General features: G+C 39.9%; 1 protein-coding gene across 1 annotated transcript; it reads right to left on the bottom strand.

The window, feature by feature from the left end:
• Positions 1-921: 921 nt before the first annotated feature.
• Positions 922-2,388, bottom strand: LOC121023952 (solute carrier family 22 member 10-like). Its single transcript, XM_040466224.1, has 3 exons — positions 1,995-2,388; positions 1,612-1,619; positions 922-1,029 (listed from the first exon to the last, which is right to left on the bottom strand). The coding sequence occupies exons 1-3, from the start codon at positions 2,386-2,388 to the stop codon at positions 922-924; spliced, it is 510 nt and encodes a 169-aa protein (XP_040322158.1).
• Between the last annotated feature and the right edge of the window lie 14,350 nt (positions 2,389-16,738).

Raw genomic sequence — 16,738 nt, 5'->3', positions numbered from 1 at the left:
CCATGGTTCCCACAAAGGCATTTTGTCTGTGGATGACCATTAAATCCTTGTTTCTATGTGGAGATAAGGCTGAGGACCCCCTCTTCTTCCCTCTTGTGGACGTGGTGTTTCTCTTTTTTCTCTTTCAGTGTAGGTATTTATAGCTATCAATTTCCCACGGAGCATTGCCTTCACTACATCCCATAAGTTTTGGCACGTTGAATTTTTTATCTAACTCATCGCTGAGTATTTTCTAATATCCTTGGTGCTTTCTTCCTTGACCCACTGGTTTTTTGTTAGCATGCTGGTTGACTTCCATGAATTTGTAAATTTTCCAGTTTTGCTTCTGCTGCTGATTTGTAGTTTCACTCTGTTGGAATCAGAGGCAATACTTTGTATAATTTTGATCCTTTGAACTCTACTGATTCCTGGTTTTGAGCCTTAAATGCAGTCTAGCTCCACATACACTTGGAAAGCATGTTTAATCTGCTGTTGTCAGGTAGAGAGTTCTGCACATGTCTGTCAGCCTTGCTGAAGTCTATGCTGAAGATCTCTATCTCCTTACTGTGCCTTATCTCTGTCTTCAAACAGGCTGAACCCCCGTCTTGGAGTACCTCTCCCTCCCTGCTCATAGTTTACTCCTTCTCATCTTTCTAAATGGAAAGTATTATGGTACCTCCCTATAAATACTGTTCTGAAATGCCCCCAGGTCTGTCTCATGGAGATATCATTTCTGTGTCCGGTACAGAGATATCTGTGCAGCAAAATGGCACTTATCACACACTCTAATTCTCCACCTCCATCTCTAGCTCCGTGGGAACCAAGGCAACCCACAACGGTATAAACTGTATATTGGAACTCAGTAAAGACTTCTTTATGAAAGAGTTCATTATAAGCTGATGAAAACACCATAGAATAAGGGCAGCAGTGAGCTGGAGACACTCACCTGTCCGAGAGATGGCCGTATATGAAGCCTCCCACCAACATTCCAGCCATGAATAGGAATTGAACAACTGATCTCTGTGACTGATAATTACATACGAGGTCCCACTGGAAGAGAAGGAAACCAGCACAGGGGAGTTTCACAGCAGCTCACAGTCCCTCAGTGTTCACTTGCTGCCACAACCATCAGTGGACATGTTCTCCAGCCTCCCTCTCCTACATTTACTTACCCATATCATCCAAGTCTCAATTTAAGCATGACTTTCTCTGGAAATCCTCAACTAAATCTTCTAGGTTATATTAGGGACAATCTTTATATTCACTTAGCATTCCATACCTCAGGCGTTCTCAATCTTGGTCACACACTGAAAACATTGAGGAGATTTTCTAGAATACTGATGCCTGCATTTCTCACCTAGAGTGAAATACACTGATTTGCTTGTTTGTGAAGTATCCAGGGCATGGAGACTTTTTTTTTAAATTAATACAGGTGTTTGCAATTTGCGACTAGGCTGAGAATAAGTGACCAAAAAATAATACATTATATCAAGTATTTACTTGTCTAATCATTACTATTCACCTTATATTTAAAGACCTCTGATATGGAATTCACGTCTAGTTGGTTGATTTCACTGGCCTCAAATTCAATGTAAGTGCTTGGCAATTAAGAAGATAATAATCACAGGGCACCTGGGTGGCTCAGTTAAACATCCGACTTTGGCTCAGGTCATGATCTCATAGTTCGTGGGTTCAAGCCCCGTGTCGGGCTCTGTGCTGACAGCTCAGAGCCTGGAGCCTGCTTTGGATTCTGTGTCTCCCTCTCTCTCTCTCTCTCTCTCTCTCTCTCTGCCCCTAACCCACTCACATTCTGTCTCTGTCTCTCTCAAAGATAAATAAACATTAAAAAAATGTTTTAAAAAAGAAGATAAGCAATCACTATTTGCTAAAAGAATGAAAGAGAGCTGACTGCAATACCTACACAATAACTGAACACTTGAATCATGCTTATTCTGTCATTCTAAATACCCAGACTTAGTACTCACAAGAGGTAAAAGGGGCCTCTTACCTCAGACACAATGTAGAGAGGAAGGAGCTTTGGTCATAAACCCAGCCATCCAGACAGGTCTCTGTGTCTGGCTCAGTCATGTTGGTGAAGGTTCCATTCAGATGAAGAAGCTGCCACTGGGGATGGATAAAGCGCTGACATTTCTCTGGCCTCGATTCTGAGTTCAATGCGATGGAGATTCTGAGGAGGACCTCAGGGCTGAGGATCCCAGTATCATTATCAGCGACTGTGTCATTGTCAAGGATGTTCACCCAGCAGCAATGACCAGGAATGGCTGCAGCGAAGTTCTCCAAAATCATATGGCATAATAGCATCCGCATGAAGGGAAGAACTAAAATTATCTGAAGGATATGGAATTTCCCCAGGCCACCAACCTGATCCAGGAGCTCCTGAAAGGCCATTGAGTATGAACAGGTGATCCTCCAGAGGAGACACAATGACTTTATGGAGATAAATTCAAAGGGACAAAAAGGCTTCCTTTTATTAACTCACACTACGTCAGTGTGACCTCACACCAGCTTCTTATCAATGGACTTCACTCACATCACTCCTGCAGCAGAGCAGTGGAAACGGGATCCCCAGATCTTTTGGAACCAGGAGGCGTTAATTTTTTAGCAGAGCCATAGAGAAAATTATATACCAGGGACACTTCTGTTGACAAAGAAATCTGTTTAAAATTTTAATCTCTGAATGTGCTTCCCCTTAGTGACCTTTCACAGCAGCTTCTGAAATTAGCATTGGACTTTGTCATGTATTTAACCCCCCAAATAAACTAAAATAAGCCTGCTGTGCAGTCTTCAATCATTTCCAGAAAATGAAACTTGAGCGACAAAAAAAGAATGGTTGTGTGATTTTTCTGTGGAAAGAAAAATCAAATACTTTTCTTGTTTAGCGCTGAATTTAGATTAAGGTAATAAATAAGATCCTTTGTTGTTAATCAAAACAAAGTGAAATGTGGTGCAATTACTACATTTTGGTAACTGATACTACACTTCAGTTTCAATCACCTTAGGAATCTTAGATTCCTTGCAATGTAGATACAGAAGGAAGGCAGTGGTAAGTTCACGTAAGGGTTTATTTTCTCAAGCTTTTTTTTTTTTAATTTACGTAATATATTTGAAGATCTTTTTGGTGCTAGTGTTTAGAGTCCTGATTCATTGGCGATTTCATCATTATGAATGAGGCTTCTTTATCTCTGATAGTGTTCCTTGACTTTAAGCATGTGTTTTGTCATACTTATATAGCCATTCCAAGCTTCTTGTACTTACGGTTTGCATATAAACTTCTAATCCCTTAAGTATTTTTTATTTTTATTTATTTATTTATTTATTTTAATGTTTATTTATTTTTGAGAGAAAAAGAGAGACAGAGCATGAGCAGGAGAGAGGCAGAGAGGGATCAAGACACAAAATCTGAAGCAGGCTCTAGGCTCTGAGCTGTCAGCATAGAGCCAGATGTGGGGCTCGAACCCAGGAACCACATGATCATAACCTGAGCCAAAGTCGAATGCTTAATAATGACTAAGCCACCCAAGCGTCACTAGTTAATATTTGATTGAAATGTTTGTTGAGGGGTGTCTGGGTGGTTCAGTGGTTTGAATGTCCAACTCTTGATCTCAGTTCAGGTCTTGATCTCAGGGTCGTGAGTTTGAGCCCTGTGTTGGGGTCCACACTGGGGTGAAGCCTACAAGAGAGAAAGAAAGAAAGAAAGAAAGAAAGAAAGAAAGAAAGAAAGAGAAGAAAGATTTATTAGATTATTGTAGAATCACATGTAGTTGTAAGAAATATGAGAAACTGTGTGCAGTTCCCCTAGCTTCCCCCAATAGTAATATTTTGCAAAACTATAGTATAATATCACAACTGGGATATTGGTACTGATACAAACCCACTGATCTTATTCAGATTTCCTCAGTATTACCTGTACTTGTGTGTGTATGTGTGTGTGTGTGTGTGTGTGTGTGTGTGTGTGTTTACTACTATATGGTTTTTATCACATGTGCAACTTAGTGTTCCCACCACCTCAATCAAAGTAACAAACAGTTCTATCTCCACTCGTATCCCTCATGTACTGTTATAAGTAATACCTCTTTCCTGCTTCTGTCATTCCCTTTTCTACCTTTGGCCACTACTAAACTATTTCCCATTTTTTTTAAGCTTCTGCTAATTAAAAATTGTTTTCTATAGAAAAAATAATATGGGAGAGTGACGTCATCAAAATGGTAACATAAGCTGTTCCCGACTTCAGTCCCCCACAAAAGAAGATCAACCGGCAACTGTCCATAGAAAGACACCATTGTGAAAATCCCAGAACCCAGAAGTGAGGCTGAAGCAACACTGGAACCACAGGATCACATTAGAAGAGCAAGAGGAGCGGCTACACTCTGACCATATTGCCCCACCTCCATGCCAGCACGACACCACACTGAGAAACTCCATCCTGAGCCTACAGTTTCTCCAGTGAGAAAAAGAGAACTCAAGGTAGACATCAGTTCCCTCAACATTGGGAGCTGCTTCCCAGAAAGTCCAGCCAGGTATCACCTCATGGGGATTACTGCGGAAAACTGCAGGGCTCCGCCACTGGGATTCAGATAGGGATGAAGAAGGGACAAAGTTTGCATTAACCAGTGCTTAGATCTTGACAGACCATATTCCTGTTTGCAGTGGCATCGAGAAGAGAACCCAGCCAGTTTTTCTGCCCATCTGCAGAGCTGAGCTGGAGGCCCCATCTTGACAGAGAGCTCAGTTGGTAGCTCTGCCTGATTTGGGTCCCCCAGCCAACAAACTATACCAGCTGTGGAGCTGGTTATGCAGCCCTGCCCGGGAAGGAAAGCATATTCACAGTCCTGCCCAACTGCTGGGTGTAGTCTCCATTCTCATGAAGCCAGGAAGTCTAGCAAGGGAATCCAGGTATCCATAGAGCCCATCCAGTGGTCTCACTTGGATAGGCATCCAAGACCAAGTCTTTCTCAACTGTTAAGAATAGCCTCTGGCCAGGACCAACTTATGGAGAATAACGAAGCAGGAAAAAAAAAAAAAAAAAAAAAAGGGAAACTAAGGGAAAGAGCAAGATTTAAGAATTGGAGAAATCAGTGATCATTAAAAAGGAACAACATCAGAATCATAGGGATCCCAGCTGATGAAGAGAGAGAAAAATGGGTAGAAGGGTTACATGAGCAAATCATAGCGGAAACCTTTCCTAACCTGGGGAAAGACACAGACATTAAAATCCAGGAAGCACAGAAGACTCACATAAGATTCAACAAAAACTTACCATCAACAAGGCATATCATAGTCAAATTCACAAAATACTCAGGCAAGGAAAGAATCATGAAAGCACCAAGGGAAAAAAGTCCTTGACCTACAAAGGGAAGACCAGCAGACCTATCCCCATAAACTTGGCATACCAGAAAGAAGTGGCAGGATATATTCAATGCGCTGAATTGGAAAACTATGCAGCCAAGAATTCTTTATCCAGCAAGGCTGTCATTCAAAATAGAAGGAGAGATAAAAAATTTCCCAGACAAACAAAATTAAAGGAGTTTGTGGCCACTAAACCAGCCCTGCAAGAAATGTTAAGGGGGACTTTCTGAGGGGAGAAAAGATGTATATATATACCCAAAGCAACAAAAGATTAGAAAGGACCAGAGAACATGACCAGAAACTCCAACTCTACAAGCGTCATAATGGCAATAAATTCCTATCTTTCAGTACTCACTCTAAATGTCAATGGACTAAATACTCCAATCAAAAGACATAGGGTAACAGAATGGATAAGAAAACAAGATCCATCTATGTGCTGTTGACAAGAGACCCACTTTAGACCTAAAGACACCTTCAGATTGAAAGTAAGGGGATGGAGAACCATCTATCATGCTAACGGTCAACAAAAGAAAGCCAAAGTAGCCATACTTATATCAGATAATCTAGACTTCAAAATAGGGACTGTAACAAGAGATGAAGAAAGGCATTATATGATAATTAAGGGGTCTATCCACCAAGAAGACCTAACAATTGTTTTTTGGGTTTTTTTCAATATATGAAATTTATTGTCAAATTGGTTTCCATACAACACCCAGTGCTCATCCCAAAAGGTGCCCTCCTCAATACCCATCACCCACCCTCCCCTCCCTCCCACCCCCCATCAACCCTCAGTTTGTTCTCAGTTTTTAAGAGTCTCTTATGCTTTGGCTCTCTCCCACTCTAACCTCTTTTTTTTTTTCCTTCCCCTCCCCCATGGGTTTCTGTTAAGTTTCTCAGGATCCACATAAGAGTGAAAACATATGATATCTGTCTTTCTCTCTATGGCTTATTTCACTTAGCATAACGCTCTCCAGTTCCATCCACGTTGCTACAAAGGGCCATATTTCATTCTTTCTCACTGCCACGTAGTACTCCATTGTGTATATAAACCACAATTTCTTTATCCATTCATCAGTTGATGGACATTTAGGCTCTTTCCATAATTTGGCTATTGTTGAGAGTGCTGCTATAAACATTGGGGTACAAGTGCCCCTATGCATCAGTACTCCTGTATCCCTTGAGTAAATTCCTAGCAGTGCTATTGCTGATCACAGGGTAGTTCTATTTTTAATTTTTTGAGGAACCTCCACACTGTTTTCCAGAGTGGCTGCACCAACTTGCATCCCCACCAACAGGGCAAGAGGGTTCCTGTTTCTCCACATCCTCTCCAGCATCTATAGTCTCCTGATTTGTTCATTGTGGCCACTCTGATGTGAGGTGATACCTGAGTGTGGTTTTGATTTGTATTTCCCTGATGAGGAGCGACGTTGAGCATCTTTTCATGTGTCTGTTGTAAGACCTAACAATTGTAAACATTCATGCTCCAAATGTGAGAGCACCCAAATATATAAATTGATTAATCATAAACATAAACAAACTCATTGATAATAATACCATAATAGTAGGGGACTTCAACACTCCACTTACAGCAATGGGCAGATAATCTAAACAGAAAATCAACAAGGAAACAGTGACTTTGAAAGACACACTGGACCAGATGGACTTAACAGATATATTCAGAACATTTCATCCTAAAGCAGTAGAATACACATTGCTTTCCAGTGCGCATGGAACATTCTCCAGAATATTTCACATACTGGGACACAAATCAACCCTCACCGAGTACAAAAAGATCGAGATCATACCATGCATATTTTCAGACCACAATGCTATGCAACTCAAAATCAACCACAAGAAAAATTGTGGAAACATAACAAATACTTGGAAACTAAAGACCATCCTACTAAAGAATGAATGGGCTAACCAAGAAGTTAAAGAGTAAATTAAAAAGTACATGGGGGTGCCTGGGCGGTTCAGTCAGTTAAGCATCTAAGTTTGGCTCAGGTCATGATCTCACGGTTTGTGAGCTTGAGCCCTGCATTGGACTCTGTGCTGACAGCTCAGAGCCTGGAGCCTGCTTCAGATTCTGTGTCTCCCTCTCTCTCTCTGCCCTTTCCCCACTCACACTCTGTCTCTCTCTCCTTCAAAAATAAATAAACATTAAAAAAAAATTTTTTAAGTACATGGAAGCCAATGAAAATGATAACATCACAGCCCAAATGCTCTGGGACACAGCAAAGGCAGTCATAGGAGGGAAGGATATAGCAATCCAGGCCTTTCTAAAGAAGGAAGAAAGTTCTCAGATACACAACCTAACCTTACACCTTAAAGAACTGGAAAAAGAACAGCAAATAAAACCCAAAAACAGCAGAAGACAGGAAATAATAAAGATTAAAGCAGAAATCAATGCTATTGAAACAAAACAAAATAAAACAAACAACAACAACAACAATACAGTAGAACAGATCAATGAAACCAGAAGCTGATTCTTTGAAAGAATTAACAAAATTGATAAACCCCTAGCCAGTCTGATCAAGAAGAAAAAGGAAAGGACCCAAATAAACAAAATCAAGAATGAAAGAGGAGCTATTACAACCAACACAGCAGAAATGCAAACAATAATAAGAGAATATTACAAGCAATTATATGCCAATAAAATGGGCAATCTGGAAGAAGTGGACAAATTCCTAGAAACATATACACTACCAAAACTGAAACAGGAAGAAATAGAAAATTTGAACAGACCCATAACCAGTAAAGATATCAAATTAGTAATCAAAAGTCTCCCAAAAAACAGTCCAGGGCCAGATGGCTTTCCAGAGGAATTCTATGAAACATTTAAAGACGAGTTAACACCTATTCTCTTGAAGCTGTTCCAAAAAATGGAAATGGAAGAAAACTTCCAAACTCTTCCTATGAAGCCAGCATTACCTTGATTCCAAAACCAGAAAAAGACCCCAGTAAAAAGTGGAACTATAGACCAATTTCCCTGATGAACATGGATGCAAAATTCCACAAGATATTAGCCAAGCGGATCCAACAATACAATAAAAAAATTATTCACCATGACCAAGTGGGACTTATACCTGGGATGCAGGGCTGGATCAATATCCACAAAACAATCAATGTGATTCATCACATCATTAAAGGAAAGGACAAGAACCACATGATCTTCTCAATAGATGCAGAGAAAGCTTTTGACAAAATACAGCATCGTTTCTTGATAAAAACCCTCAAGAAAATAGGGATAGAAGGAGCATACCTCGAGATCATAAAAGCCATATATGAAAGACCCAACATTAATATCATCCTCAATGGGGAAAACTGAGAGCTTTCCCCCTAAGGTCAGGAACAAGACAGGGATGTCCACTCTCGCCACTGTTGTTCCACATAGTATTGGAAGTCTTAGCCTCTGCAATAAGATAACACAAAGAAATGAAAGGCATCCAAATTGGCCAGGAGGAGGTCAAACTTTCACTCTTTGCAGATGACATGATACTCTATATGGAAAACCCAAAAGATTCCACCAAAAAACTGCTAGAACTGATCCATGAATTCGGCAAAATCGCAAGCTATAAAATCAATGCACAGAAGTCGGTTGCATTCCTAGACACCAATAATGAGGCAACAGAAAGAGAAATCAAGGAATCGATCCCATTTACAACTGGATCAAAAACCATAAAATACCTAGGAATAAATCTAACCAAAGAGGTGAAAAACCTATACACTGAAAACCATAGAAAGCTTATGAAAGAAATTGAAGAAGACACAAAGAAGTGGAAAAAGATTCCATGCTCCTGGATATGAAGAACAAATATTGTTAAAATGTCAAAACTACCCAAAGCAATCTATATATTCAATGCAATCCCTATCAAAATAACACCAGCATTCTTCACAGAGCTAGAACAATCCTCAAGTTTGTATGGAACAAGGAAAGACCCCGAATTGCCAATCTTGAAAAAGAGAACCAAAGCTGGAGGCATCACAATACCAGACTTCAAGCTGTATTACAAAGCTGTAATCATCAAGACAGTATGGTACTGGCACAAAAACAGACACTTAGATCCATGGAACAGAATAGAGAACCCAGAAATGGACCCACAAACATACGGCCAACTAATCTTTGACAGAGCAGGAAAGAACATCCAATGGAATACAGTCTCTTCAGCAAGTGGTGCTGGGAAAACTGGACAGCAACATGCAGAAAAATGAACCTGGACCACTTTCTTACATCAGACACAAAAATAAACTCAAAATGGGTGAAAGATCTAAACATAAGACAAGAAGCCATCAAAATCCTCAAGGAGAAAGCTGGCAAAAACCTCTTTGATCTTGGCTGCAGCAACTTCTTACTCAACACGTCTCCAGAGGCAAGGGAAACAAAAGCAAAAATGAACTATTGGGACCTCATCAAAATAAAAAGCTTCTGCACAGTGAAGGAAACAATCAGCAAAACTAAAAGGCAGCCAATGGAATGGGAGAAGATATTTGCAAATGACATATCAGATAAAGGGTTTGTATACAAAATCTATAAAGAACTTATCAAACTCAACACCCAAAAAAACAAATAATCCAGTGAAGAAATGGGCAAAAGACATGAATAGACACTTCTCCAAAGAAGACATCCAGATGGCCAATGGACACATGAAAAAATGCTCCACATCACTCATCATCAGGGAAATACAAATCAAAACCACAATGAGATACCACCTCACACCTGTCAGAGTGGCTAACATTAACTCTGACAACAACAGATGTTGGCGAGGATGTGGAGAAGGAGGATCTCTTTTGCTCTCCTGGTGGAAATGCAAATTGGTGCAGCCACTCTGGAACACAGTATGGAGCTTCCTCAAAAAATTAAAAATAGAACTACCCTATGACCCAGCAATTGCACTACTAGGTATTTATCCAAGGGATACAGGTATGCTGTTTCAAAGGGGCACATGCACCCCAATGTTTATAGCAACACTATCAACAACATCCAAAGTATGGAAAGAGCCAAATGTCCATGGACAGATGAATGGATAAAGAAGATGTGGGAGGGGCGCCTGGGTGGCTCAGTTGGTTAAGTGTCCGACTTCGGCTCAGGTCATGATCTCACGGTTCGTGAGTTCAAGCCCCGCGTCGGGCTCTGTCCTGACAGCTCAGAGCCTGGAGCCTGTTTCACATTCTGTGTCTCCCTCTCTCTCTCTGTCCCTCCCCCATTCATGCTCTGTCTCTCTCTGTCTCAAAAATAAATAAACGTTAAAAAAAAATTTTTTTAAAAGATGTGTGATATACACATGCACACACACACATATACACACACAGTGGAGTATTACTCAGCAAGCAAAAAGAATAGAGTCTTGTCATTTGCTACTACACGGATGGAACTGGAGGGTATTATGCTAAGCGAAATTAGTCAGTCAGAGAAAGACAAATATCATATGACTTCACTCATATGAGGATTTTAAGATACAAAACAGATAAACATAAGGGAAGGAAAACAGAAAGAGTATGAAAACAGGGAGGGAGACAAAACGGAAGAGACTCTTAAATATGGAGAACAAACATAGGGCTACTGGACGGGTTGTGAGAGGCAGAATGGGCCTAATGGGTAAGGGCATTAAGGAATCTACTCCTGAAATCATTGTTGCACTATATGCTAACTTGGATATAAATTTTAAAAATAAATTAATTTAAAAAAGAATGCTTGCAATAATAGAGAAAGAAAATAAAGAAAATAAAAGAATAGCCTCTGGCCCCCACATAACCAGGGACCCTGAACAATGACCCTAGTCAGCCTCAGAACCCAGACCATGACACCTCACAGCCACAGAGCTAAGACAACCACTCCACCCCACAGCAGAATCCAGTCTATGGCCTTGCCTCAGGTAAGCCTTATCTAGTGACACCACCCTATTATGGAGCATTGCCTGTAGCCCACACAACAAGGAAGCCCAGACAGCAAACCTGCTGAACCACGTGCATAGCCTCTAATCCTATCCAACTGTGCAACACACCTGGTGGCCCCTCCCCAACCAGAGATCCAGCCAGCAAACTTGCTCAACAGTGGACCAAACTCAGTGGCCTACTTGATCATGAAGTCCAGCCTGCATACTCACTCAAATTTGGGCATAACCTACAGCTCTGCTTAATCATAGAGTACAGCCTAAGGCCTCATCCAACTGGGAAGCTCTGCCTATGGCCCACTTGAACACAGGGTCCACCCAAAAACTCCATCCAGTTGGGGAGCACAGCCTAAGATCCCAACAACCAAGAGCAATTGCATAACTTAGTTTGAAGCCCTGTCCACCCACAAAGTCCAATTAGTGGCACCACCTTACCAAAGAATGGTCTGCGACTTCACCCAACCAGCGGTAATTGCAGAGCCCAGCTAGTGGCCTCACCTGATCACAGAGTAAATCCAGCTGCTTCGCCCAATAGGGAGCCACCATCCCCACTTATAGGTGGAGCCCAGCCAGGAGAAGCCCTGCCCCAACCTCAGAGAATAGTCAGTGGTCTTGTCAACTAGACATGCCAATAACAGACCCCACCTGCCCATGTGTGCTATCAACGGACCCATCCAGTACTCCAAGCTGAGCTGATTAGTGAAAATCTTTTCTTGCCAAAGTAAACCTATAAATCTGGAAGAGAAGAAATTCAACAAAGGAATGGAAACTGTCCAAAGAAACCAAATAGAAATCCTAGAGCTAAAGAATATAATGAGTTAAATAAAGAATTAAATAGAAAATTTCAACAGAAGACTCAACCGTGCAGAAGAAAGAATCAAAGAACTAGAAAATAAGCCCGGTTATATAAGAAAAAAAGAATGAAAAAGAGTAAAGAAAGCCTATGGGCTCTATGATACAACCACGGAAATAATATATGTGTTATGGGAATCCAAGAAGAAGAGAAAAGGACAAAAGTTAATTTGAAGAAATAATGGTTGAAAACTTCCCAAACTTGAGGAGAGAAATGGACATCAGATTCAAGAGACCCAGAAGACCCCAAATAGGTTAAACCTGAAAAGAGCTTCACTGAAATGCATTATAATGAAATTGTTGAGGGTCAAACACAAAGAGAATTTTGAAAGCAGCAGGAGAAAAGTGATTCATCACATTCAAGGGAGCTGCCATAATACTATGACCAAAAACCTGAACTGAAACCTTGCAGGCGAGGGGCGCCTGGGTGGCGCAGTCGGTTAAGCGTCCGACTTCAGCCAGGTCACGATCTCGCGGTCCGTGAGTTCGAGCCCCGCGTCGGGCTCCAGGCTGATGGCTCAGAGCCTGGAGCCTGTTTCTGATTCTGTGTCTCCCTCTCTCTCTGCCCCTCCCCCGTTCATGCTCTGTCTCTCTTTGTCCCAAAAAAATAAATAAACGTTTAAAAAAAAAATTTTTTTTTAAAAAAAAAGAAACCTTGCAGGCGAAAGAGAGTGAGAGGATATACTCAAAATAATAAAAGAAAAATATTAATCAAGAACACTATACCCAGCAAAACTGTCTTTCAGAAATGAAGGAGATAAGGACTTTCCAAAACTAACAAAAAGCTAAGGGATTTCAACATCACTAAACCTATCTTACAGGAAATGCTACGTATATCAATACTTGTTTGTGTTTTTATTTTTATTGCTAAATACATGGCATGTGTATACAAAAGCTGGTTTAACCATTCACCTGGTGAAGGCCATATGGATTGTTTCTAGTTTTTGTTTGTTTGTCTTTTATTTTATTTTTTTTTAATTTTTTTTTTCAACATTTATTTATTTTTGCGACAGAGAGAGACAGAGCATGAACAGGGGAGGGGCAGAGAGAGAGGGAGACACAGAATCGGAAACAGGCTCCAGGCTCTGAGCCATCAGCCCAGAGCCCGACGCGGGGCTCGAACTCACGGACCGCGAGATCGTGACCTGGCTGAAGTCGGACGCTTAACCGACTGCGCCACCCAGGCGCCCCTGTTTGTTTGTCTTTTAGTGACATTTAATGACATATAATAATGTATAATTTAATGTATAATTTAATGACATATAATAATGTAGGTCATGTTGATTTGATACATTTGTATGTTGCAAAATGATTACCATCATAACCTTAGCGAACACCTCATTTGTGTCACAAAATTATAATTACTTTTTTGTGTTGAGGACATTTAAAATCCAGTCCTTGGGGCGCCTGGGTGGCGCAGTCGGTTAAGCGTCCGACTTCAGCCAGGTCACGATCTCGCGGTCCGTGAGTTTGAGCCCCGCGTGGGGCTCTGGGCTGATGGCTCGGAGCCTGGAGCCTGTTTCCGATTCTGTGTCTCCCTCTCTCTCTGCCCCTCCCCCGTTCATGCTCTGTCTCTCTCTGTCCCAAAAATAAATAAATGTTGAAAAAAAATTAAAAAAAAATCGATAATACAATATTTGCTATAATCACTTGGGTATGCATTAGGACTCCAGAACTTATTTATCTACTACTTGCAAGTTTGTATCCTTAAACAGCTCACCAATTCCCCCACTGCCCAGATCCTGATAACCACCATTCTACTCTCAGTTTCTAAAAGTTTGGCTTTTTTAGATTTGACATACAAGTTATATACAATATCTACCATCCTCTCTCTGACATATCACATAATATAGTGCCCCCAAAGTTCAACATGTTGTCTCAATTGGCATAATTTTCTTCTTTCTCATGGCTGAATAATATCCCATTGATACATATACCAAATCTTCTTTATCCATTCATCCATCAACGAACACTTAGGTTTTTCCACATCTTGGCTATTTTGAAGCATGCTGCAATAAACATGAGAGTGCAAACATCTTTTCAATATCTTGATTTCTTTTGGATATATACCCACAAGTGGGATTGCTGGATCATATGGTAGTTCTATGTTTAACTTTTTGAGAAACGTCCATATTGTTTTCCATGGTAGCTGCACTAATTTACATGGCCGCCAACAGTGTACAAGGGTTCCCTTTTCTCCACCACCTCGCCAGCACTTACAGCTTGCCTTCTTGATCCTAGCTATTCTAACAAGTGTGAGGTGATATCCCACAGTGGCTTTGATTTGCATTTCCGTGGTAATTAGTGATGTTGAGCATCTTTTCAGTATTTGTTGGTTATGTGGGGTATCTTCTTTAAAAAAAAAAATATCTGTTTAGTTCATCTGCCTGTTTTTAAATCTGTTTTTGTTTATTACTGAGTTATATGAGTTCTGTACATATTTTGGATATTAATGTCTTATCCAATATATTGTTTGCAAATATTTTCTCCTATTCCGTAGGTTGTTGCTTTTTCATTTTGTTTATTGTTTCTTTTGTTATGAGGAAGATTGTTAGTTTGAGTACTCTTACTTGTTTATATTTGCTTATGTGTTTGTGCTTTTGTTGTCATATCCAAATAATCATTGCCAAGACCTATGTCAAGGAGCTTCTTCTCTATGATTTCTTCTAAGAGTTTTCATTTATTGGGCCTCATATTTAAGTCTTTCCTCCATTTTGGGTTAATTTTTGTGAGTGGTATATGGGCCCATTCGTTTTTCTGCATTTGGTTATTTACCACCATTTGTTGAAGAGACTTCCTTCCACCATTGAGTATTCTTGGGTTTCTTGTCAAATATTAGTTGACCATATATGTGGACACTTATGTCTGGAGACTCTATTCTATTCCACTTTACTGTGTGTCTACTTTTATGCCAGTATCATGATATTTTAACTACTCTTTGTAATATAGCTTGATATCAGGAAGTGTGATGCCTCACAGAATTTCTTTGGCTATTTAGGGTCCTTTGTGGTTCCATATGAATTATAAGATTGTATTTTCTATTTCTGTGAAAAATGCCATTGGAATTTAGTAGGGATTGCATTAAATCTATAGATGGCTTTAGATAGTATGGACATTTAAAAATGTTAATTTTTCCCATTCGTGAACAAGTAGTATCATTCTATTTATTTGTGTCTTCTTTAATTTCTTTCATCAGTGTCTTATATTTTTCATTGTACAGATCTTTCTCTTCCTTGGTTAAACTAATTCCTAAATATTTATTGTTTTTTATTTTAATATGAATGGGATTTTTTTTTCTTCATATAATTCATTGTTAGTGTATGGAAATGCCACTAATACCTGTGGGTGGACTATTGAATTCCTTGATTAGTTCCAAAATTCTTTGGTTGAGTTTTAGGATCTCCTATATATAAGATTATATCATTTGCAGATAACAACTTTACTTCTTCCTTTCCAATTTGAATTCCTTGTATTTCTTTATCTTGCCTGAATGCTTTATCTAGGATTTCCTGTATTATGTTGAATAAGAGTGTTGAGAGTAGGCAACTTTGCCTTGTTCCTGACATTAGAAGAAGAGTTTGTTTTTAGCCTTTTACTGTTGACTATGATGTTAGCTGTGGGTGTTTCACATATGACCTTTATTATGTGGAGGTATGTTCCTTCTATACTCAATTTGTTGGGGTTTTTTATCATGAAACCGTGTTGAATTTTGCCAAATATTTTGTCTACATCTATTGAGGGTGTCCTATAATTTTATCATTTATTTTATTAATGTGGTATATCATATTTAACGTTTTGTTTATGTTGAACCATCCCAGCATCCCACTTGGTCATGGAATATAATCCTTTGATGTGTTGTTGAATTTTGCTTACTACTATTTTGCTAAGAATTTTTACATCTAGGGGCGCCTGGGTGGCGCAGTCGGATAAGCGTCCGACTTCAGCCAGGTCACGATCTGGCGGTCCGTGAGTTCGAGCCCCGCGTCAGGCTCTGGGCTGATGGCTTGGAGCCTGGAGCCTGTTTCCGATTCTGTGTCTCCCTCTCTCTCTGCCCCTCCCCCGTTCATGCTCTGTCTCTCTCTGTCCCAAAAATGAATAAACGCTGAAAAAAAAATTTTTTTGTTTTAATTTAAAAAAAAAGAATTTTTACATCTATATTCATCAAGGGTATTGGTCTATTGTTTTCTTGCAGTGTCCTTATTTGGCTTTAGTATCAGGGTACTGCTGGTCTCATAAAATGAGTTTGGGAGCATTCCCTTGTCTTCAATGTTTTGAAGAGTTTGAGAAGGATTGGCATTAATTCTTCTTCAAGTTTCTGGTAGAATTCAGCAGTAAAGCCATCTGGTCCTGGGCTTTTCTGTATTGGGAAATTTTTGATTACTGATTCAATCCCTCTATTCATTATTGGTCTGTTCAAGTTTTCTATTTCTTTCATTCAGTCTTAGTAGACTGTATGCTTCTTAGAATCTACCCATTCTTCTAGGTTATCTAATTTATTGGCATATAATTGTTCACAGCAGTCTCGTGATCCTGTTTTCATGTAGTATCAGTTGAAATGCCTCCTCTTTCATTTCTGTTTTAGTCTTCTTTTTTTTCTGAGTAGTCTAGCAAAAGGTTTGTCAGTTTGTTCACATTTTCAAAAAAAAAAA

Source organism: Herpailurus yagouaroundi, unplaced genomic scaffold (genome assembly GCF_014898765.1).
Source record: "Herpailurus yagouaroundi ecotype Mexico unplaced genomic scaffold, PumYag 569, whole genome shotgun sequence".
NCBI classification, from domain to species: Eukaryota; Metazoa; Chordata; class Mammalia; order Carnivora; family Felidae; genus Herpailurus; species Herpailurus yagouaroundi.
Note: the sequence above shows the minus strand (reverse complement) of the source record. Positions and strands in the feature narration are given on the sequence as shown.

Coding starts and splice junctions, on each gene's coding strand:
- LOC121023952 (XM_040466224.1), bottom strand. CDS start 2,388: ATGGCCTTTCAGGAGCTCCTGGATCAGGTTGGTGGCCTGGGGAAATTC.